The sequence below is a fragment of the Falco biarmicus genome, chromosome 5, assembly GCF_023638135.1.
Source record: "Falco biarmicus isolate bFalBia1 chromosome 5, bFalBia1.pri, whole genome shotgun sequence".
NCBI classification, from domain to species: Eukaryota; Metazoa; Chordata; class Aves; order Falconiformes; family Falconidae; genus Falco; species Falco biarmicus.
The window spans coordinates 19615043-19640967 of record NC_079292.1 but is presented as its reverse complement, the minus strand read 5'-3'; the positions used below and the strand labels follow the sequence as shown (position 1 = coordinate 19640967).

Below are 25925 nucleotides of genomic sequence, written 5' to 3'. Positions count from 1 at the left end.
ACAATGAGGTCTTCTGTACATACATGTAACGATGGCATTGCAGAATGACAGTATGTATGGATGACGCTGGAAGGAACCTGTGGAGACCATCTAGTCCAAGCCCCTTTTCAAAGCAGAGTCAACTAGAGCAAGTTGCTCAGAGCCATGTCCAGATGGGTTTTGGGTTTCTGCATGGATTGAGCACAGCTTTAATGTTAAAAATCTTTCCTAGATGGTTCTTTCAGTTTTGTTTATAAATTATTGAGTCCCTTGTCTTCCAAGAGTACACTGATAGTACTGAATTGAGAGTAAGAAACACACAAGAAAGCTTTCTAGGCCTTGTGTTTCAGTAGTCTTGAAGAAAATAAAGATGTTCCACATTATTGAAGCAAATAGTCAATATTGACTAAAATGAAAGTTTGCCTTTCCTGCACTCCCCTATCCTGCCCCCGCCACTGAGGTTTTTATAAGAATGCTCTAGAAATTTCCTATTAGCAGATACAGCGTGACTCTATGGAGAAGGATTGTTGTGTGGGGGTTTTGGAGAATAGTTGTAATGACACAACTTTTTCAGGAGTTGTATGTAAATTTTGCTTTATGGCACTAGTAAATATTACTGATGTTTCAAGCTCACTTCTCTGAAGGTTGTTTTGACTTCTTAACACTAGTATTGACTACTGAAAAATACTTCAAATGCCATCAATATGTACAGATAGAGATATGGGAAAGAAAAAGAAAAAGATAATGCAGTAAATGCTGTTGAACTTTCAATGACGGGCTGATTGTCACTGAGCTAAATTCATCTTTTTTCTCTCGAGATTAGAATTGTAATAGCACTGAGATTTCTTTGCTGCTTACTCAGATATATTGTTTGATTTATGATATTTCATGAATGATCCATTAACATCTTTCATGCATTCTGGTAGTTAAGCTTTCCAAAGACAGAAATACTACTTGAGTGTTTAATTTCAGTACTTGAGGTCATTTTGAAGTCACTGAACTGAACGATGAGGTGGATGACCATTCTTATTATGTAGTGGTCTAAAGAAGAGCAAGCCAGAGTTCCTACACTAGAACATTGCTCCGTTTTCCTATTAGATATACACTGCCTACCTAAAAAAATAATATTAAAATCTGACAACGTAATATATGCTGATATAGTGACTGTCAGTGTTGGTATTCAGTTTTGCTATTCACATTGGAAGGAAAAAACCCTCAATCTAGCATACAAATGTATGTTAGTATCGGTAAATTTTATGTTTAGGCTGCTGATGCCTCTGCTGATTCAGTTCTTACTTGGAGATCTCACTGAAGATTGCATTATTTGCAACACTGAGGGTAATGTAATGCTAATTAAATCAGTGAATACAGTCACTGGATGAAATGGCAAATTATGTCCTGATTTCAGACTCAGGGAATTCTAAAAAATGTAGTGATAAGCTCTGCTGTTTTATTTTATTTTTTGTATTTTCACAAAGGGTATGGCAGAGCTCTGCTGTAGAACTCTGTTCTTTTTCTGTTGCTGAGACAGTTCTTCCCTTAATCCCCTGCTCATGTTTGTCTTAATACATCAGGCCTTAATTCTCATTTTAAAATTTTCAAGGCATGAAAGATTCCTGCTTATGTGATTAGATTGTACTTAGCAAAATGAAATCATAATACATTAATAAATAACTAATTAATCATGACAAATTACATAGCTACAGCATTTCTGTTTTCCATTTCCTTGCCTTAGGGGTTATAGTCTTCTGAGCCGATGATGGATAGCTTGTCTGCTCTTTCTGCTTGTTCTATGCTGTCACGAAGTGTGAACTGGATTGTTTTGACAGTATTTTATGCTTTGCTATGGCATGAGTTGTCAAGAAGGGGGGCCGAAGGGGAGGAGTACCGGATGATTACTCACCAGGTCATACACCTGAAATCTCAATTGGTTAAAAAAAAAAAAAAAAAAGTTTTTTGTTACTCCTAGAATGTTTCTTTAAATCTTGTCCCTGAAGTAGGTTTGTAGGTGTCTGTCACCCAGAATGTTTGTGTCTTGCCAGTTTCTTTGTTCTGTCTTGTAGATAACTGAGGGAATAAAATATTTTTGCTTGTTTTTGCAAAAATAGATATGTCTTCCTTAAAACACGAAAAGTTTTTTTAAATTTAGTATTTTTTATTTCTTCACTCTAAAAAAATCTTTAAAAAATTCTGCTGTTGATCAGAAGCCTGAAGATGTGAAATAATAAAAAAAAGTATATATATATATTGACATGAAAAATTGAATTTTATTTGAGAGTTCTTCAAATGTACATTAGTATCAGTAAGACTACTCTCATCAGTAAATTTGTATTTTTATTCTGCTGATGCCTTTGCTGATTCAGTTCTTACTTGGAGATCTCACTGAAGATTGCATTATTTGCAACACTGAGGGTAATGTAATGCTAATTAAATCAGTGAATACAGTCACTGGATGAAATGGTGCACATCACCAGTTGATGTTCCAGTTGTTGGATTGATGCTTTGAAAAAAATTCATGAAGTAGATTTTTTTGCATAGGACTCTTCTGATACGAGTTCGCAACTGCAAAATGGCAGTCAGATGTTGACTCATAAGCAATACAGAAACTACATACATCATAAAGCTGCATTTGTGCCAAAGTGGCAGATAATGTCAAGAAATCACTCAAAAAACCTTCAAGATATGAAAGACTTGACCTGACAATGACATTTAGGATAAATAAATTGTTGTGGTTCCATAGCTGAGGAAGATGCTTAGTAAGATTATGATATGCCAAAGATTTTTCTGAAAGTCAGTATTAAAATCAAAGTTAAATGTATCTGCATCAAATTGGCTTAGCACCAATACCTTCAATATTGTTACATCTGTTTTCATAAGCCAAGGCCCCAGCTCTGGTTTCTTTACTACTGGTGTCTTATTTTCTGAACCATTGTTATATGCGTAAAGCACTTAGAGGAACTGACAAAAGTAAGATACAACTATTGTGTAGAGTGTTGCTGGATCCTTAAAGTGCCAATTTTTCTTTTTCCTTTGGGCTGCAAGTTGTAATGGTGAAACAAATATTTAGAAAAACACGGTCAGATTTTCAGTTAGTATGTACTACCATATTAGCAGCTTTAGTGAAAATATGTCCACTTGCAACAGGTGGGAATCTGGCCATTAGTCTAAAGGGTATTTGTCCCAATAAAAGAAATATTTTTTTATATCAGAAGCTGTATTGTTAAATGTGTACTGTTTTTTCATATGTATGTAAGTATTTTGTTTTTGTTTATCATGCTTAGGCCCAACTTGTTAGCTAAAGTTAAGTGTCCACTCCTTTCAGTTATAACGGAAGATACAGCTATAGTTGGTTCCAAACACATCTGCGCTAAAGGTGACTAGGGTGCTGAAATTGTGAGGTGACATTGTGCTTGAGACAGAATGACACCCGATATGAAGCTATGTATTTTCTGTTGACTGTAAACTTCTTTATCAGTAAAAAGCAAATTGTTCTCATTCTCAACTATCTAATTTATTTGACTCTTCATTATTGCTTGATGAGAGCTGAATCTGTCTATGTTAGCATTTTAGTTTGGATCAGAAATGCCCTTTGGAAGAAAACACTGTTTGGCCCAAGATACTGCACTTGACATCTCAAAGCTGGATTCCCTTCTGAAGCAGTTAACCAGAGAGAAGGTGCACTCTCACGGTGCACCTGGTCTGCATCAAGTGTTAATGGGCATTCAGGCTACAGCACAGATTAGGTATAGCAGAAAATAAAATCTCCAAATCCTGTTTAAGTTGAATGTCACATAACAGCACCAACTGTTTCAATATACAGACCTGCTTCCACTGCACTGCACTACTGACTGATATAGGTGAAACTATATAGGCTGATAAACTGAAACCAGTATGCTGTTAGAAAAGCAAAGTAATGAGTTTCTCATGATATGTCTTGCTTCATACAGTCTTTTTTTTTTTTTTTTTGAGTGATATGAAAAAACCCACACCACTAGGTCTGTCATTTTCTTTTTTTGAAATAATTACTGCAATGGGTTGTTAACAGATTTGGACCCTTATTTCCCTGGAGTACATTCTGAATTGATACAGGTTGTCAGAGCACGATGGGATTTAGCTAGTGCTAAACTCTTGGCATTCAGTTTTGTTCCTTCATTTATCAAATATGAAAGTTAAATATGTGTAGAAATGCCTGTAAGACTGCAGCTGGTTTGTTGTATTTTACTATGTGATATGACTCCTTAAAGCCTTATTTTTAAATCCAGATTTGTATTTTTATATCCTCCTCCTTATCCTAGAAAATGTGGTACTCTGTATCCTTGCTCCCTGACTTTGGTTGCAAGTAGCTGCTTAAAACACTGTATGGTGTCAGAGGTCTTTATAAAGTATTCTTAAGAGTTTTGGTTCCTTATGCATTTTTTAACTCTATAGCAGTTGTTCTCTCTGTGTTTGTATTTCCTTAGTACATTGCTCTCCTCCTGTTATTGGGAATGCTCTTTATAGACCTTAAATGCAGCAGCTTCTCTGATTTTAAAAGCTCTATTTATGTAGTATTTACTCATTCAGGAATGTTTATGGCCCTTTGTTAAATATGGGAAGCTGAAGAAGCTAAAATTTAGTAAAGTTTAAACCATTACATATATATAAGGTGGTAAGATTTCTTCATAAACAATAAGGTAGGTATATATAAGGCGGTAAGATTTCTTTGTTCACCCCTTTCCACTTTTTTTTCTGCAACTTTACTGCCTCTTCCTATGGTTTTATGTAATCACAAAGTAAACTAAGAACAAGAAGACCTTCAGCAAGCATGGAATTATAAAAATGTATTTCTGTTTGGACCTTGTAGAACAAAGAACTGCTATACTGAGTAAGTAAAACAGTGAATACAGAAAATTCAGATGAAACCTAAGAGAGCACTCATGGCACAGAAACAGACGAAAAAACTACAAAGCAGCTTAATTTCACTGCATTCATAAAGATCCTTGGGTCTTTCTTATGACATGATTTTTAAGGGTGGTGGGTTTTTTCATTTGCTTAAAAAGTCTGAAGTAGTAAGTCCTGGATCCTAATTCTGTGATCTGCTTATTGCATCAGACCAACAAAACGCTATGGACAGAGAGAGCAGCTGAATGCTGCAGGGTTACAGTGTTCTGAAGATGAAGGATGAAATCAGTTCCCTGTGCAGTAGAGGAGTTTTGCCATTAACCTCAGGGGGGCCAGGATTCACCCCAAGAGTGGAATTCATCTTGGCATCTCAGAAGCGCAGAAGTGGGGGTTGCTGTTTCATTCCTCATAGATCGGATGCTATAGATGAAATTAAAATGGTATATTTTTTCTCTTGTAAGGATACAGGCAAAGTCTTTGTTTATAGCAAGAAAGAGCAGCACCTTCAGAGAGAGGAGAACCTCTGTGCAGGCAGCAAGCTATGGGATTTCACCTTTCAAGTACCCTATAGGCCTTTGATCTTAAAGAGAGCATATTCCTTTTATATAACCTGGGAAACAGCAAACCAAGCTTAATTAACAGTCAGGGTGTATCTATGATGATGCCAGGCTACAGAATGATAATTTCTGTTTTATTTTAACGTTCTGCTTCTGAGAAGGCAGAACACAGTTACATGTGGGACAGATGTTTCATCTGTTGGAGAAACACTTCTTCCTGGGGAAGCTGAATTTTAGAAGATATCTGTCCTCTTTCTCTTTGGCGCAACCTTTGGCAAAAACCACCGCCACCAAAAACAACAAAAAGAAAGGTTGTGGAAGTTTCATTATTTTTAGTCTGCAAGACTCATCCGTGAGATGTTTACAATATTAAACAAGGAGCAGAAGCTGTCACATCTGTACCAGCTCAGGTGATGAAACGGACCTTGTCTCATCATCATTTTTCTCACGTTTCCCACTTGTGCATTGTATTCCCCTCACACTTGGTGTGTCTTGGATTTCTGTTGCCACAGATATATTTAGATAGATTAAACCAGCCTGCTATTCATTAATATTTCATTTATATGGGGATTAGATTAGAATTCATTACCCAAATCCACTGTACTATTTTAATATTTATTAAAATGCCCTAAACCACAGGAAGAAATATTGTCTATGATATATATGTATGTTCTCCATATATGATCTATAGAATATAGAGAAAATAATTTTATAATATATAATTATTAATATTATACGTAAAATACAGATTTTATAATATATAGAACATGCCTGTCTGAACTACATAGATACATATTAATGTAGTAGAAAATGATCCATAGTTTATTTGCAAACATTTAATATTAATTAAATAAAAATCAATAAGAAAACCTTGTGCTGCCTTTAATACTGCATAAAACTGCATTGTTTACGGTTACTAACCTCAGCTTCTAAAAGGACCTTTTCTTTATCTGTAACAAAGGGTGATATATCAGAATAGGGCAGCTTTTTGCTTGACAAACCCAATTCTTAATCCAGCTAGTCCATGTCATTCCTTTAATAAATTGTTCAAGCTCTGGCTTAACAGGTCTGGGCTACTTGCTCATGTCTTCTAGCAGTAGACCATTCTAAGACCCTTCTGCTCTTAAAGAGACCTTGTAATTACCTGTTCTAATTTATTCTTAAATACTTTATACCCGTTTGTTATTGTGCTGGCGCCATCCTTACACTTACATAACCTTTTCCAGGGTGGGCTTTTCCTCCTTTTTCTGGGTTATATTACTCAACCACTGTCTCCTTTCAGAAGACAGATTGTGTTCTTCACCACGTATCTTGTGGCCATTTCCAGCACTTTGCAATTCATCTCTTCAGCATGATGGACAAAACAAACACAGTATTCCTGACAATGTGTCAAGTGATCTTTTATTATTGTATTAACATATCTCTATTTTTCCCTGAGATTGTGCTTTCCAATTTAGTGTGACTGGGGAGAGGACAGAATGAATTGCTGTTGATTGACAATGTATGTGTTGTAAGAAAAATTGTAACAACTTTTTAATAGGTGATTTACATAAAACTAACATGTGATAGTATCCATTTCTGAATTAATTGAGTTTTCAGATTATAAGTAATATAAATTATAATGGGAATCAACAAAATAATTTTAAAAATACAGAAAGCGTGAGGTAGGAGAGAGAACATTTTTTCCTGAGTTGGTCGGTTTCTAGTTTTCCTTTTCACTTAACCCAGCTGCTGCTTAGGATTTACTGATCTTGTAAGGTGTTTTACTGACTGGAAAGTTATTGAAGTGGTGGTGCCCTGGCAGAGTGAAGACAAAGTTTAATAAATTATTCCGGAACAGCATTTCTAGACAGACTTTTGACTGGTTTTGTTTGTTTTTGTTAACACCTAATTAATTTTCTTCATAGAGAGATATCTTCATTAAAGATCAAGCATATGTCTATAGGAAGTTTAATTTGAGTGTCACTATGATATCCTTTGAACTGTTAACAAAAAATTAGAGCAAAGTGAAGGAAGACCAGGGTTCATATGTCTAATATAGTCATCATTACTTTCTAAGTGGGTGTTTTCTTGATATTTAATGGCTGATATTTACACACATACAGCATACTCATTTAAAAATAATACTTTATCTGTTTTTTTAAAGAAGAAATTATTTCAAATTAGAGGGCCTATGTTGAAGTCACCTGTGAAAACATACTAAATAGTAAAAAAGATCAGGAGGTGCTGTAATAATGTTAATAAGTTAATTTTGTTTTGTTTTTTACTTATGTTCTTACACTGTACATAACTTTACAAAATCTGAAATTCCTCCAGAACCACTCTAATCAATGGTATCTTTCATATATTTTGTCTTCTTGCCATCTTCCCAGTACTGTACGGTTGTTTACATTGGGTATTATCCCATTCTAGAATACATGCAGGTGTATTTTGATACTAGAGGAAGCAAGGCAAAATCCTTTGTTCATTTTTCCCAACTTGTAAGATGTGCAAATAATCTTATCAGCAATAGGTTGCAGTATATAATATGGGTGTGTTTTGTGTTTTATAGGGTTAAATAACTTGTTGAAAAGTTATGAGTGTTTATTGAAGAGTCTATGACTCTGTATTGTATTAACTTTTTTTTTGTTGTTGTTGTTGTTGAGCTATAATAGAAGCTTAATTCCATCTTCTCTTTTTGACATTTTTATTCTTATTTCCTTCTCCTGGGCGTTTCTTATTTTAATGAGCTTTTACTGTGCTTCTCTAGCAATCAGCGTGTGGCAGCTAAGCCAGTCAGCAGACAGCATATGGCATTGCCAATTAATTTACTTGATTTGACACAGACACAACAGTATGCTAGACTTCTGTGACTTCTTCAGAGAATTATTTATAGAAGTGTCTGGAACATAATGTCAGATATCTAATGGGGAGTAGGGAATGTGTTCATTTAAAGAAAAAAGTGCATGACATTTTATCATTTATGCTTTTAATTAAGACTGTAAAATATCTATATTAAATTTTCTTTCAGCAGTCTTAGATGTTGAAATTATTTGATTTCATTGTTGTTCCTTATGCTAAAGATTGTATTTTAATACTTTGCTTTTCATGCACCATTGAATGTGTATTACCCAAACAGTTCTGATTATCCATTCATTTTAAATTCTGTTATGATAAGAAATACAAATGCTCCTTTCAAAGCAAGATTTTGTAACTAATTTATATATATAGGTCTATCAGAGCATCACTTAAAGTTATGACCTATCCAATTGGAAATACTACTACATAATACCTATTGTATATTAAATTTTAAGACTTTTTTGTCTTTTTCTTTCATGCTTTGAATAAAAAGAATACATTTCCTTTGCATTCGTAAATCCTTGTTTTGATAAAAATGAATGAAGCCGGTTCAATTTGTAATATTTTTCCCATTTGTAATTCTTTACCTTTCAAAGTATGTAGATAAATAAATAAATACATAGACCACCTTCAAATCAGCTGGTGGATGTGTTCACACTAAATACAAGTTATTACAATGTATGTACCTAATTGATAAATTTGGTACTCTGTACTATGTGTGCAAACTATATTTAAGTCACACAGTTTGTAGATACACACTCCTACGATCCACATGTGTATCTCACACTGTGCTCCGGTTTATTTGCTTAACCTCTGTAGAGAAGTTGGATAAAACACTTCCCAGTTCCCCTAGCTCTCAGAATTTTCCTATTACTCTTTTTTAGCTGTTTTCTAATTAGCTGTGAAGTGGTTTTGGATAACTGAGAGTTGGATGCTTTCCTGTGGTTTTCTGTGGAAACCCTAAGTATCTAAATTCAGATTTCCGATTCCACTCGGAAGACCAGTTGCCTTGGAGACAGTGTTCAGTTTGGAGCCACTATATTGTTCCTTTGCTCCGGCCTTTTGCTTATGTTGAACTTTGCATGAGAGAACTAGACTTAAAACATGCTTATAATTTGAAGGGTTGAAGTTCCAAGTTACTACCAGAATAGTTCTTCAAATTACTGTATTTGGGAATTATGTAGAAAACCTCTGTGTGTGTGTGTATATTTATAGACCTATATACATATACATATACATATCTATAAGCCAGTGCAAAAGTCTAAATCCCTCTTATTCCAATGTGAAATGAGATGGGAGTACAACTTTCCAGCGACAGCTGAGAAAGCATAACAATCTATGTAATTTAACATAAGCTGGAAGGAATGTAATCTTGAAAAAAATAATGAAACACATAAATCATGAAGAAGACTAGTTTATACCTTCAATAGGTATAATTGAAGTTTCTATAATATCTCATTAGCATGGCTACAGATGGAAGTGTCTGTGTCTGCACACATACATATAAAAACACGCACTTGCAAGTGTATTGTCCCTCTGTGCCCACTTTCAAATACCATAATATTTGATTTCAAATGTATATTTCATTCATAACAATAACTAGTCAGTGTTATCTTTAAAGAAATCAATGAGTCCACTTCATTTAAGAGGATATAGAAGGGTAATACATTCTACACACTAGAAGATTAATGAACCGCTGAGGAGCTCCCTTGTGTTCTTCCCAGTGTATGTGTAGCTGCTGCATCAGGGAACAGCAGTTCACGTATTTTCAGCTATAGTAAATAGCTCTCAGGCTTTTCAAATAAAGTTGTGCTCTGCCTTGTATGCAGGCCAGGGCCTATATATTGAATAAATCATCAGAAGTGTATTCCAGTTCTTTTAAAGAGGGCATGGTAGTGCTCTCTATTTTTTATTGATTGCATTTGCAGAGGAAAATTGAGTCCATTCCTTGTCAAGGCTCCTAAACCTCATGTCGTAAAGAGGGAAAAGAGGAAAAGATGGATGGAGTTCAGTGGAATTAGCCAGAAAGAATGATGTTTCCTATTGTGGGATGATAAATTTTATTTTTTCATCTTGCCCATATCAAGTAAAAGGTAGCAGCTGAAGTACTTTGAAGTGCTAATCTTCAAAGACTTCTTTTAGCAGAATTGGAAATAAGCTTATTGAAGAGTTGTCTCCAACTAGATTTTCTGCCAATTATCAGTCAAAAGCTCTTTCACATATGGTTGTTAATAAAAGGAGAGGCAAGTGTTTCTAGGATATACAGCATCTCAGTAGCTGTGGCTATAACACCTTTAAACATTTTCTTTTAGAAAAATGCATAATTTTTATAGTAACAATCAAATTCTTACTATATTAATGAAATCAATATAAATACATATCTCTCAAATTAGGGTATTCTGAGAGGTGCTATTGTCTCTACTATGAGCTAGTGAAAATAGCACTGCATTGATTTTTATGTGCAAATTGAGAATCATAATATTTTAGCAGTAACCATTTGAAAAATAGTTTTGTTGCTGTTTATGAGCATTTTTGCTTGGTTTTTTTTGGTCAGTGAGTTTCAAATCCATTGCTGTAGGCTTTAAACCAGAACCTAGAGGTATTGGTTTGAAATTGCCTATTACCAGAGGTATTACATTAAAAAAAAAAAAAAAAAAAAAAAAAAGTAGGGAACTTGATTTACAGTTTGTCTTTTGAAGTCCAGGGTGTATTCCTCAGCAGAAGCAAAAGAGTGTATATAAGTTGTGGAAAAACACTTAGAGAAATAAATTAAAGCTAAAATTCCCTGCACCCTTTCCCTTATTTACTGATTAATGGATTAGTTAACACAAATGTGGGTGCATTCTACATCAAGTGTACTTGTAGACAGAATGGAAAAAAGCAGACAAAAACCCCTGAGTGAAGGGAGTAAGTTTGAATTGCAAATAGCAAACTGCTCCAGGAAGAATCGTTTTAATGATTGTACAATCAACTATTTACATATCGGTCCAACAAATAAACTCTGTGTGTCTGTTCCAAGCACAAATTGCAGTTGTCATAATCAGAAAGTGAATGAAAGGAAGGTGATGTATGTTGAACCTTATATGTGTGCTGTTAAAGTTTATTTCTGAAATGAGACTTGTACACTTAATTATGAATTTCTGGAGTGTGGGAAGATACGTTTTTTAGTATATAACGGATATGTTACCTACTGTTAGTAGCCTTTTCCCAGATTTATTTGGTTTTGCTTCTATTAAGATGCTCTGTTCTGGTTGCTCATCATGATTCCACGTTGTTTATTTTTTTAATTTCAACCTCATGTATTATTGGGTTGGGGTTTTTTTCCCTTGCTGCAAGTTCTTGGAATTTTTTAGAGTGTCGTATCTCTCTCTGGGAGAAAGTTATGGAGGAGGAGGAAGGGGAAAATGGGATGTAAATAAGATTATAAAACTCTTGAGTCTGACTATAAAGCATCACTTCACCACAAATATTAAAAATAATACCTAGTAAGCTATTTTTCTTACTTTATAGCCTAATTTCAACAATTCTAATAAAATGCTGAAATTATCAGTTTCAGTATATTAATTCAGTACTTTGCTACTTAACTATTTTACTATTTTTAGATTGTCTCCTTAGTTTCCCCTTTTTTTGGTATATGTATTTTAGACAAACATATATGTATGACTGTGCATGTGCTGAGGTGTGTGTAAACATATAAGTTCATATATGTATATATAACTCCTATACATGTTTGAGTGATGTTATGTGGACACTCTGCAACATTATTTGTAAATGTATAGTAAGATGTTTATCTTCATTGAATATAGTTTATTCATTAGTAAGTTTACAGTCTGAAGGAAATCCTTTCTTTAGGAATATTGTATGAAATTTCATGCCTGAAGAGTTTTTTTCACAGGGTGCACAGCCACCAATTTAGAAAAGCATTTATGAGCACGATTAACTTAAAAATATTTTTTTCTTGATTTTTCTGAATAGCAGTATTGGTGGCCTGACCAGGCTGCTGAGGTCACCAACGGATCTGGGGGTAGAGGCTGCAGAAATTTTAAGTCAGAATATTGTATGAAATTTCATGCGTGAAGAGTTTTTTACACGGGGTGCACAGTCACCAATTTAGAAAAGCATTTATGAGCACGATTAACATAATTTTTTTTTCTTGATTTTTCTGAATAGGGGTATCGGTGGCCTGACTAGGGTGCTGAGGTCACCAACAGATCTGGGGAAGAGGCTGCAGCAATTTTAAGTCAGGTCACAAGGCCAAAGAAATGTGTTAGTTCATATTGTTATGGGACTTGGGAATTCATAGATGACCCTGAAACCTAAATGCTTTGTCAGCTGGCAAAAAGATAAGGGTTATTGACTCCCATGTGTAAGTGTCCTAAGGTCCAGTGCTCTGAATGCCACCATAAACTTCCACTGGTCCAAGTACTCTATACATCAGATGAGAAATGGTAACATAAAACCAAAAAAAAAAATCACCCCCCCCCCCCCCAAAAAAAAAAAAACAAAACCCCAAAAAAACCACACCCCAAAAAAATCAAGCTGAAAAGAAACTTGTTTAAGTAAATGACAGAGCTTCTAATGACTTCATGGAGCTACTTCTGGAAGTAAGATTCGACACAAAGTCAAGTTTAGAAAGTCTGTACACAATGCTTAATTACACAGTAGTTCAAACAAGATCTAAAAGAGATAATTGAACAGTAACCATTTTAAAATTATAATTAACTTCTTATGGTTCATCAGGGAATTATTACTCTTTCTTAAGTAAACATGTATGTATTTATAATTATGTACTTAACAAAGAGAAGGTATATAGTACAAGCTTATTGCTTACAGGGAATCTCAAGAGTTGGAAATTTTATTTGATATTTCTATAAAAAGCTGTAACTTGAGAGAGTAATATCATCTTGAAACTACTTTAAAAATGCCAGGTAAACCTTTCTGCAAAACACATGGTGTAGCAACTTTCTCCTTAACCTTTAAAAACAAGCCTATAAAATTTAATGTTGTGATCTCATTTCTCTAGTAACTGTTAATAACCTCACTTTGGAAATGGGTTGGCAAATGTTAACTTTCCATCTGTCCTTATTTTTATTGTTTCTTTCTCTCAGGGTAGCAGAGGGCTAGAATGTAGACTTACATACCAGTTTTTACTGTGATGCCACTCAGGTGCCTTAAACATGAACTGTTTCTATTTCAGCTTGACTTGCCCCTTTTCAAGAGCAGCTGAATTTTCTTTCCATGTGCAATACTATAGTGTAAGCAGAATCTGTATTACAGTGTTAACTTTTGTAGGATTTCTACCTACATCTTTAGCTGTTTTCAAATGTTTTTTCCCCTTGAGTTCCCGTTCCATTCCTGGATTGCTAACCTAGGTGTTTCAGTTCTAGAAACATTACTTACAATGCCATTAGTTGACACAAAAGAAAGAATTAGTGACCAAACCAACAAAAAGTCCTTGCGTTTTCTAATTAACTGAATACTTGATACTTTGTAACATTCTTAAGATTTTTTTTAAATTAATGAGATATTCATGGATGATTAAATGAAGTGAAAAGCATGATTTCTCATAAGTTATAAAGTATTCTGTATCACAAAAAAAATTAATTGACTATTGACTGTAGTCAATTGACTATTAGTGTAGGAGTGTTCATCAGTTTTAGAGTAAGTTTCCCAGCTTTTCAAAAAGGCATAGGACATGTTAATGTATTATTTATTTGACTGATTTTATAATATATTTTATTGATTAAAAAAAGCATTGGTCCAGGACAATTTTGTGAGTGTAAATTTCTGTATAATTGGCCACATAGTGTTTAGCTGAAATACGAATTTTCTTGTATTTTATCTTCTTTGTGGAACTGACCCAGCTCAAAATATTAACGGTCTTATTGGTGATCTTTCTGTAAGTGATCACATCTATGATCATTAAAATCTTGTAAGCATGCAATAACGAATACTGTTGTGCATGCAGTCCTACCTTAAAATTACAATCCAAATAACTCATCATTGTACTTTTCCCATATAATCCTCTTAGAGTTTCCATTTGGAAAGGGACATCTTTGTTATCTTTATAAGAGGTGCATACCTATCTTTGTTGACAGCATTCTAGTTGTTCTTATTGCAGTGTGTTATAATCAGTGAACATCAGCTTTATATGCTTGCATTTGTTTTCCTATAACTGGGAAGTGCAACTAGAGTGACGTGTCAGAAATGAAGTATTTGTAGAAAATATTGGCTAAGCAAATAAGCCAACAGTCATTGCATACACATAATGCAACAGGAAGAAGAGAGCGTGAGGAATTTGAAGAAACATGAAGAAAATTCCTATGGAAGAGTGTGCTGCTTTAAATTTACTGTGTGAATTAGTTAAATGAAATGTTATCACTTTCTGCCACAGTTCAATTTCCTTTTCATAGTCATTGCTGCTTGTGTCAAGATGTAACTTTGTAATTCGAGTTATGTTTTGTCTTTGACAGCTACGATAGTGTTAAATGAACTCAACTGGACTGCTGCTTTGGATGATGTGTTCAAGCGGAACAGAGAGGAAGACCCCACTTTATTATGGCAGGTTTTTGGTAGCGCAACAGGCCTCGCTAGGTATTACCCAGGTAACTTAAGTCTCCTGAAGAGCTGTCCTATGCCACATATTGCCTTTTTAAAATACTCTGAATAACTAAAACTTGCTTTCTTACATAGATGCAACTTCTGTGTATTAGAAGTAACTCAAGGAGTGTGAAATTATTCTGGCATAAAACTAGTATGAGGGGGAAGAGACTGGGGCTGAAATATGTAACTAGTATTTCTTACAGTAAGAGGAACAAAAGATGTCTTCTGGAAAAGTGAAAAGTTAAATTTTACTTTTGCTTTTTTTTTCTGTTATGTATAAATAATCAGTTGAATATTTGCGAGTGAGATATTTGTGCCTTCTATTTTTAAAAAGAATAGCTTGGAGAATAGACAGGTAATCTTATGGTTAAAGTCAGTGAAAATGCAATTGCACCATGTTATCTTTATGTCCTGCAGAATCTAGGGTCTCTGACAATTATGTCTTGAGACAATTATGACTATGAGGTCAATGAATGCAGCCAGGATCTGTTCCACCTGTTGAAGAATCCCATTACTGGATCACAGTAATTAATTAAAATAGATGTTTATTTTACTGTATTTAGATCATCATTAGCCTTAATTTGATATTTGATGTGTCCTAGCTAATGGAAAGGCGCTTTTTTTTTTTTTCTTTGTGACGAGGCATACTGCCTGTGCTCCTGATGTTCTTAAGTGATGCTGTTAGCAGTGACAGAATAATGAGTCCACTACACACAATTGTCTTGTCTCTTGCCTACAACAGGCTAAGGCAGAACTCAAAGAACCTTTCTCTTCTCTTTATACAGGATTGATTGTGTTTCTGAGGGTGAAAGGGATTATTCTGAAGCTGTTACCATATCATTAGCACAACTGCTAGCACAGACAGAGAAACTGCCTTAGGCTAGTTTACAGGAAGACTATTTCATAGCATAGCATCAAATCCTGTTTGTTTTGTCATGCTAGATGCTCATGAAATAAATACAGTGAGATGTTGCAGAAAAAATAACATTTAAAATGCTAATTTCATCTCTCTTTTATTTCCAAGTGTTCGGTTTCAATGCTTTTGGGATATATTAGTACTCTGGTTGGGGTCACCATTTTTCACTGCTTACTGTATAGTGATGTTTTCCAAGTGCTGAGAAAGAAGTGTTTCTTAAATGCATCTCTGTGCCAATATCTAGGAAATTAATTTTCAAGTGCAAGATTATCTCATATATTGAACAATTTTGTATATCTAGCTAAATTGTCAAGTCCAGTTGTTTACCAACACAGCACAGGAGCTTCAGAATCTCTATGTGTTCTTCCATAGAGCACCTCTATAAAATGGGAGAAGCTTGTTGTCCCCATTTTGAAGGTAGATATGTTGCTTGTGTATAATCTGTCTAAACACAAATTTAAATTTAGTATAAAACTCAAATCCTCATACCTCCTGCTTATTCCATACCTAAATGCCTAAGTTCTTATTAGCTGTCTAGTCCTGTCAGAATTTGAATTAATAAAATTCTGGGTAATTCCCCAATTCTTAAATTCTGCACGTACACACACAGTAACCTGGAGGAGTCTGACAGTCCTTAAGTTGTGTGTGTGTTTTGTTCTGTGTGCCACCTTCTTCCCAGTTCCTTCTATTTATAGCTCAAATTGGTAAGCTGTTTGAGTTTTAGATTTTTAGAACTGGTCTTTGTGCAAGGTTGTCCATCTTTCTTGTTTTGTGAACTCTTTCTCTCAATTTGCTGACACACACAAATGTTCTGAAAACGAAATTAAGTTTCATATGCTGGAATGGGCTTTTCACATTTGCTTTTTGAAAATGATATTATAAATTGTAAAACATTGCTTCCTTATATTTGCCTTAGGTAACCCTGCTTCAAAGTTGATTAATTTCTCCATAGTGATTATATTTCTGAAAGAATTTGGAAGTGTAAAAAATCAAAATCAAAATGCATAGATAAATCTGCTCATTATTATTTGAAATATATCAACTCAGTTTTTGTTCTTTAAAAAAAATAATCTTTGGTACTTCTAAGCTATAGAGGGTGTCTTCAGTCACAGGTTTCTTGAACTAATGTTTTTATCTGATAGTATCCCACTGCCTCGAGTAATGGGCTAGATGTTACATCACTTCTGCCCTAAATAGGCACCTGGGCTGTCCTTGTCACCATAGTAACCAGCAGCATGAGGGGATCTTTCTGAGTGAACCTATGGGTGGAAAGTACGTGTGAAATATAAGATTATTTTTCTATTACATATATCCCATTGTTTTCTACATATATTCTATTTTTGGCACTGTTATACACTCCTCTAGCATCACATATATGATTTCACATACTTTTCAGCTGTGCTTATCTGCCTCTGGTACATTTGTGTTCCCTTGTCTCTATCGAGAGGACAAGACAGGGGACAATTTCCTTCTGACAGTGACCTAGACTGAGACATGTGGCAGTTCCTTTCCTCAGACCTTCTTTATACCCTATATGTTATTAGGGTTAGATACAATAGTAATTAGTTGCAATAGAATAAGAAACTTAATTTACCAAAAATAACTAACAGCATCAGGTAGAGGAAGTAATGGTACCAAAGTGTTTGCTTCCTTTAATGTTACAACTTCATTCGTCCATCAAACGTTCCTTATGCAAAATGTCTTTTTTACTGAGGAGAAAACCATATTCTATGTGGTGTTACCTTTGTGGTTTTTTTGAAGGAGAAGAAAATATATCTAGGCAAGCCAGATTTAGGAAGATATTAGGTAGATAATGATATGCAAGAAGCTGAGTATTAGAGATATATACATAAACACACATACATGTCGATACATGCAGTGATGGCAGAACCTATGCCAGGCATAGAAGGGAACTAACTGTACAGCTTCTTCCTATGTTTACCATACAAGGTGCCCCAATAGAAACATCAGAGACTGCACTGAGCTCAGCGTCTCTCTTGATAGATTAATACATTACTTCTTTTTGTTTATTAACTATTTTCCCCTAGGGTATACTCTGTTCAGCTCTCACTCTCAAATATCAAACCAGAAATGGCGGAGAAAACCTAAAGGTGCAGGAGACCTCCATGGGCCTCAAACCTATTTTTTCACCTCTTTCAGTTAGGTCTTTAATCAGCTTGATTTAAAGAATCACTATGAGTTTCCTCATACAGAACTTTTTCTTCTTTAGATTATTTAAGAATGTGTGTCTTGCCTCAAATACTTTTAAATATAACTGAGGGTACTTAGTATCAACATTTTCATTATTTTCAGTAGCAGCATACTTCTGCAGCAAAATGCTAAGCTCTGTTACTGTGCTGGCAACCATCCATTTTGATATGAAGATGCCAATAGCAATTTTAAGATTTCTATTAGCTGTTCTATGAGCTCAGAACAACTCAAGAGTAAGTAAACGGTATTTTAATAGAAGAGCTCAAAAGTATAAACAAATAAAGTGAATGGAATTTTGAGAAGGATGTAATAGATACTCATTCTTATATTTAAAGTTATATATCACATATCAGTCTTTCTTTCAAGAGATGGTTTCAGCATTGTAATGCATTATCCTTTTTGCATACATTTATGGAGTTGTACCAGAATCAAGACAAGAATCTCTTATCTTCAGGTGAGGAAGATACCTGATAAAATTCATAGTTTAAAAGGGAGATGTACAAAAGGTGGAAGCAAGGACGGATGACCTGGGAGGAATATAAAGACACTGTCCAAGCATGTAGAAACATGGTTAGAAAAGCCAAAGCCCCCTGGAGTTGAACCTGGTGAGGGGTATGAAGGGCAACAAGAAGAGCTTCTACAGCAGGGGTCCTCAAACTTTTTAACCAGGGGGGTGGCATGCGGATGAAGTGGCAGGCAGTCATCTGTGGCTGCTTGGTTTCACCCCCCGCCCCCAACCCCCGGCGGGGTGGGGGGGTCTTTAAATACTGGGGGCCGGATTGAGGACCCTGGGGGGCTGTATCTGGCCTGCGGGCCATAGTTTGAGGACCCCTGTTCTACAGGAACACTAGCAGCAAAAGAAAGACTAAGGAAAATAAGGACTTGCTGCAGAATGTGGTCTGGCTGCTCCATGCTGGAGCAGGGAAATTGTTGACAAAAGGCATGGGAAAGGCCAAGTTACTCATTACATTATTCACCTCAGTCCTTAGTCATCAGACCAGCCCTTAGTAATTGCAGGCCTCTGTGGTCAGAAGGAAATTCTGGAGCAAGGTTGACTTACCCTCAGTGAAGGAGGTTCAGGTTAGGGAACATTTAAACAAACTAGACATGTACAAGTCCTTGTGACCTGATGGGATGCACCCATGAATACTGAGGGGACTGCTGGACGTCATTGCAAGACCATCCTTGCTTATCACTGAAAGATCACAGAAACTGGGAGAAGTTCCTGAGGTTCCTTCTTTCCTGAGGAAACAAGTGTCACTTGTATCTTCAAGAAGGGCAAGAAGAGGATCTGGGGAACTACAATGTGTCAGACTCACATTAGTCCTTAGGAAATCGATGGAGCAAGTCCCCTGGAAACTATTTTAAAGCATAGTGAGGACAAGGTGATTGAGACTGGTCAACATGGGTGAAAGGGGGAATCATGCCTGATCAACCTGATGACTGTCTGCGAGGAGATGACAGACTTGGTGGATGAGGGAAAAGCAGTGATGTTATTTGTCTTGACTTCAAAAGGAAGTCTTTTGACATGGTTTCCCTTAATATTCTCATAGACAAACTGATGAAGTACAGCTTAGATAAATGGACAGTGAGGTGGACTGATAACTGTCTGAACTGCTGATCTCAAAGGGTTATGAGAAGTGACATGAAGTTCAGCCAGAGGCCAGTCAAAATCAGTGTACCCCAGGATTCAATACTGGGGCCAGTGCTATTCAACATCTTCATTAGTCACCTGGATGATGGGGCAGGGTTCACCCTCAGCAAGTCTGTAGGTGATTCAAAATTGAGAGTGTCTGATACATAAGATAGCTTTGCTGCCATTCAGAGGGATCTCGACAGGCTGGAGAACTGAGCTGATGGGAATCTTACAGAGTTCAACGTAGGGAAATGCAAAGTTCTGCATCTGGTAGAAGAACAACTACAGGCACCAGTACCTTCATGGGGCTGCCTAGCTGAAAAGCAGCTTTACAGAAAAAAAAAACAAAACAACCAAACAAAAAACGGAGGCCCTGACAGACAAGTTGGACATGGCCAACAACAGCCTGGGATGCATTAGGCAAGGCATTTCTAGCAGGTGAAAGAGGTGATTCCCTTGACTTAGCACTGGTGAGACATTTATGGAGTGGAAGATCCAGTTCTAGGGTCTGCAGTAGAAGAGAGACAGGGACTTACTGAAAACCAGCAAAGATGATAAAGGACTTGGAGGAGAGGCTGAGAGAGCTAGCTTTCAGCCTGGAGAAGATGAGGCTTAGAGGAATCTTACAAATGTGTATAAATAGAAGATGGAGAGGGCGAGCAGTTTCCATCACAGCAGTTTTCCTTTTCACTCTGTATTTTCTCACACTTCTGAAAGAAAATTTAGAAATTCTCACATAAATCTTAAATACTGTCATTCAGAACAACAGAAACAACATCATGTGTAGTTGTTTTCATAAAATGTCTAGTTACGTTTCAGTATCTGTCCATGGTATCAGAGAGTATCAAGGAGTACCAGCACTGCTGGGCCAGTATGGAAGTGCACAGCTGATGGATTAGCCATGGCAAAGGTACTCATCCACATGGAGAAAGCTTTTCAACTTAATTCCAGTCTTAGTCTATTTATTAGGATTACTGTCAGTTCAGAAGTAACAGTGTACTCGGTGCTTGTTTTAGGAAGTAGGGGGTTGTTTATTAATTTTTCTTCAACACACATACTAACGTGTGGCAAAGACAATGTTAAAAATGTTGGACATACTGAGACCTCTTGGTGCATGCAGTGCTTGTCCTGGGGTCAGCTTCACATGTCAGCCCAACAAGTCCACAATGACAAGACACAGGGTCAGGATAAGCAAAATACAACACGGTACACAGACATCCATACAGTGTAGACTGGGCAAGGAGCAAGGGTCTGAGCTTGAATGAAGCTCTGAAACCAAGAGACAGAGGTTTCCAGGAGATTTCTTGCAGCTTTTTGTCCCTTCCCTCTTCCCACATCAGCACTCCCAGGTTACACATCTGCACCTTATAAACATGGGCTTGAACGCAGGCAGCAATGGCCTAGGAGCCTGCAGAGCCTGCTAGTGCATGTAAGGCCCTTCATTTTTAAGGAACAGAATCATTTCATCATGTTTGCATGAGACTACAATTGATTCCATAATCTTTTCTGCCTTCGCTTAAAAATTTCCCTCTTGCTTAAAGGGGAAAAAATGTGAAAGTAGCACCAGACAACTTCCTTCTGCTCAGAAACTAAATTGCATTTGCTGCCTTATTAATGGAGGATGAAAAGAAGACTCCATATGTTTTCTGTTCATGTTTATCCATCAGTGAAAAAACTAGGCACAGGCCATGCAGTGCTTGTTTGCAAACAATCTGAATTTATTACACCGGATATAATGAAGTTAGCTTGCAAGTACTTTGGATTCTGCATGATTTTATGGTTCTATTCAAGTTGCAACTGGCCATTTCATCTGTCATTAACACAGACCTACTACTAACACATTAAAAATGTGAAATGTTACAGGTTTAATATACTGTTGGCCAAAATTTGGATATTTTCTGAGCATTTATTTTATTTTCTTCTTTGTTTATATATATATTTAATAATTCATAGCAACAGTTAAAGTATGTTAAAATTGTTAAAACAAGTTAACAGACTGGTGGAATTGTGAAGTCAATGAAATCAAATGGCTTAGGCACAGTTTTTTCACAGCCAACTGTAATGTCTTCGTGTTACAAGCATACCATACAAGAGGCATTTTTGCAGATAGATTTATCCTTGTAATCAGTATGCACAAAATCCTTTGTGACTGATATGTAGGTAAATAAAACATTCTCATAAAGCTATATGGGAGGGATTTCTGTTGTTTAAGGTTTTGTTGCTAAACTTAATTTCCATAGCAAGAAGATACAATGTGATGGATGAGATTAGATTCAGTAAAATTAAATTCAAGTTGCATTGAAATCTGGGAATTAAAAAAAAAAAAAAAAAAAAAGGAAAAGATATCAGCAGTTTTAAATATCCATGTGCCAGTATGTAACTGAAATCAGAATTTCAGTTACATTTTACATTGACAAGTCTGACCAGAAAAGCCAGACCCAGATGTAAAGGCGTGTAGTGAATATGTATTGCATCCTGTTAGACATGATACTGTTATCTGTATGGGTCTGTCTGACTTGCAGCCACAGGGACCTTGAGGTCATTATCCTGCACTACTGTCCAGTGCATACTCAGGGGCTGTTTTGATTCATCACAGAAAACAAAGGATCTTGATTTACTTGGTAGCATTTTGGGGAATTAGTTACATCTTCTTTTCTTCTGTTAAATAGGAAGTTACAATCAGGTTTTCTGAACATGTCCCACATGACCTGTATGAGAAAACCCTTCCTTTTTCTTAACTTTCAAGTTGCAAACAGAATTTTAGCTGAGTTATCTGCAGATGGCAAGATAGGACTGGTCATATAAATAACTTTTCTTTCCTTTTTGTTTTTGTTTTAAGGCTCAGTTGTGTTGAATTCATGTTTTCAATTCTAGTTGTTTTACAAATCCACCAGGTTTAAAAATATTTGTAGAAGTTATTAGCCTTTGTTGTGCAAGGGAACCGTTTTCCACTATTTATGTATAACTCATAAATAAGACTCACTTTTCACCTCTAAATGAAAGAAAGCTGAAATGTATTTTGTGGGGTTTTTAAAGCAAACCCTCCTGAAATTTGATATGGAATTCTGAAAGGCAAAGTTTTTGGAAACAGTAAACAAAACCAGAAGAGTTTCAGTGGGAAAACTGTTAGCCACCAATTTTAAAATTTCAGTTCTCTGTGAAATGGCAAGAGAGCACAATTTATTATAAATGTTGAAGCACTTTTTCAGTAGTAGATAGTAGATATACATCTTTCTGCCTAATTTTTGAGTTTATACTTCTAATTGTAGAAACTCATATTAGCTTTTAAGATGTCATTTTAAGATGACACTTGCCTAATTCTAGTCCAGACATAGTGCTTCAGTAGTTTTTGACTCAAAGTGAAAGCAGTAATCCTACAGCATTTTAGCAAGATCATTGAAGTTACCAATTTGTTCCAATCCCATTGAAACTTGCAAAGACATAAACCAGCAAATATCACAACATGGTATGTTAATAACCAAAAGTTTCTTTTCTGGAATGCTTTAAAAGAAAAGGGAAAATATAGTCATCCTCAGAGGATAAGATACTTCAAATAGACACTTGAAATGGATTAATATTCTGGAAGGATGGATCTCATTCACCAGATATGGACTATCTAATACAGAATAGATGATGCCTTTTTTAAAGATAAGAATAAGTGGCAATAATCATAGAATCAGAGAAGTAACCTGGACCAACCCTCCTGCTCAAGCAGGTCCACCTAGAATCTATAATGTAGGTCAGGTTTTGTTTGTTTGTTTGTTTTTTTAATGATATTGTTTCCAAAGAGATTTTTTTCTTTGGTGGCAGGAAATTGAAAAATGAAACTTTTTCTTTTTTTTTTTTTTTTTTTTAAATCTTGAATTTATTCCCTGTGGGCTTGCACATGTAGAGCTTTGTTGACTCCATGTAGACAGAAAGGTGCTTTAATATAGATCAAACTGCAGATTTCATTTATAATTAACCACAGAGCAGTGAATAAATCTGTTACACAAAAACAAATAAATGTAATTTAAATAGTTTAATATGGTTTGACAGATATTAAGTTACTTACCTTTTGTGAGGTATCTACCCAGCTAATTACACTGCTGGGTTTTAGAAAGCAGCTATCTCAAAGTACAATGTAATGTCATTTTTTTGGCACGATACTTGGAAGTGTAGGTACAAACAAATGAGTTCCTCTTTTAAACCTGAAATCCTTCTTAATTATAGAGGTAATGAGGATTATAATTGTTAATCAATGTTTCACTAAAATACTGCAATAGGAAGCATATTATTTTCACTGTAGCAATTACTACTTAAACAAATTTTAAAAACATTTTATGTATTGATGTACTTTTGCCTGATACCACCTTTCTCTGTTTTGTTGTTGGGGGGGGTGGGGGTGGGGTTGTTTGGGTTTTTTATAGGCTAATACCCTTAGTAAAGAATGCATTTTGTTTTGGACTCCAGACAGCTGACATTTATTTGTGGTTAACTATGATATAGGAGGCTTTCTAATTATAGCAATAAATACGCTTAAGAAAGTTTGTCTGCAAAGGATTACTCACACAAAAACACAACATTGATTTAGATGAATGTTTAGTAAGAAAACTGTTTTATCAGCAACACCAACTTCTGTAAATAAAGTATACTAAATAAAATTTGTCAAAGGTAGTACTTGAAAGAGTAGTACTGATATGGATGGTTTCAGGTTCCAGTTAGTGGGGTTTATATAGCAATAACAGCAGTATGATGATACATGTATAGATTCAGCATTTTTTATGAGGAAATGTTGAACATAAAGTCAGTGTGACAGTATTTGGTCTGCAGTGTGCTGAAGGTGGAAATCTGCCACACTTGGTCAAGGTATGAAAAGCTGAGGCAATTCGTAACAAAAATAAAACTGAAAAAGAAATACTACCCTGTCCCCAGATGTTCCAAATTTCCCCACTTCCATCTGGGCATTTAACAAAGGCATATGGGAAATTACATTTAAAACTTGCTTTCCCAATACGGTATGTCTGTCGACTTCCACTCTCCCAAAGTGCTGCATAGCTCTGTGACTTCTCTCTGTTGGTTTTTGTTCTTTTTTTTTTTTTTTTTCATAGAGGAAAAAGTAGCCTCCAGGCTGCAGTTCTGTGGCCCTTTTCTTATCACATAACTTAAAAACGTATTTGTCATTTTTGTTTGACCTTACCTGTGTTACAGAAAAATGGTAGCAGAAGAAATAAAATGGGTAGAGGACAGCCCAGATGCATATAACTACAAGAAAGCCAGTAAGAGGTGCTACAATATTGAATTCTTAGGTGAACATTGGGAACTTCATACTAATGAAGAGAAATAGTATTTCCGAAGGAGACTGACTCTTTGGCAGACTTCCAGGTGAACTAGCCATGAAGTAGCATTTCAGAATGTTGGCAGTCCTGTTATTTATGAAGATATGACTGTTTACTCGAGAAGTATTTAATTCAAGTTGCAAAGTATCTGTGAAGTTAAAATCATTCTTAGCGAAATTAGTAGATACCGAACAAGACTGCAGTGTTGGAATTGAGTGCCTACATAATCTTAATTTAAGTATATCTGAGTATGTCTTAATCATGCATAAAGGTATTTCTTAAGCTCATCTGCTCCCTCGGCTTCAAAGATATATCTGTACTAGTAAACAGAACAAGTCAGAGTTTTATTAGAATCCCCTAGGCAGCCCCACAGTGTGACTGAAGGGGCAACACATGCTGGCAGCCATTCCCAAAGGACAGCTCTGGATGCTGTTTTCTTTCTTCTGGACTACAAGGTTCTCCAGTCCTGTTCTAGGAGGCTTCATGTTCTCAAACACCCCTACATTATTTTGTGCTATTACTGCAGGGCATATATAAACTCCACGGAATATACCACACAGCTTAATTTTCATCCCCAAAACCCGTTCTGGTTTAAAGGTAGTAAAAATATCACTGTCTTCATTTTGCAGATTAAAGAAACAGGTGTCGAGAGGTAAAATGACTTTTTCAGTGATCGTCCACAGGTAGGAATTCAAGCCAGGAATAAGTGTAACACCAAGTTTCTATAAGATTCAGTGTGCTATTATTATATTTATTAACCCATACCTAAATTCATAGCATTGTTTAGACATCAGCAGATGTGTTAATCTTCTCAGGATCTTTGTAATATCAGTGCTGGAGAGTACAGTGATAAGAGCCGTTCTATTCTTTCCCATTTTTTACTCTAGATTGTATTCTTTCCCTTTTTTATTCTAGATTTGCCTTATATTTAGCCTTACTTTGTTTATCTATATAATAAATAAGTACACTATGATAGGAACTTCAAT

The 25925-nt window shown here is 35.6% G+C and overlaps 1 protein-coding gene across 11 annotated transcripts in view; it reads left to right on the top strand.

The window, feature by feature from the left end:
* The window catches only part of CACNA2D1 (calcium voltage-gated channel auxiliary subunit alpha2delta 1), a 436670-nt gene that overhangs the window by 286092 nt on the left and 124653 nt on the right, over positions 1-25925 (top strand). For all 11 annotated transcript variants that reach the window (XR_008822121.1, XR_008822120.1, XM_056340748.1 and 8 more), the window contains exon 7: positions 14729-14860. Coding sequence is in view for 9 of the 11 variants with exons in the window: in XM_056340748.1 (XP_056196723.1) it covers positions 14729-14860 (132 nt within the window). In the remaining 2 variants the exon portion in view is untranslated. The remainder of the gene's footprint in view (positions 1-14728; positions 14861-25925) is intronic.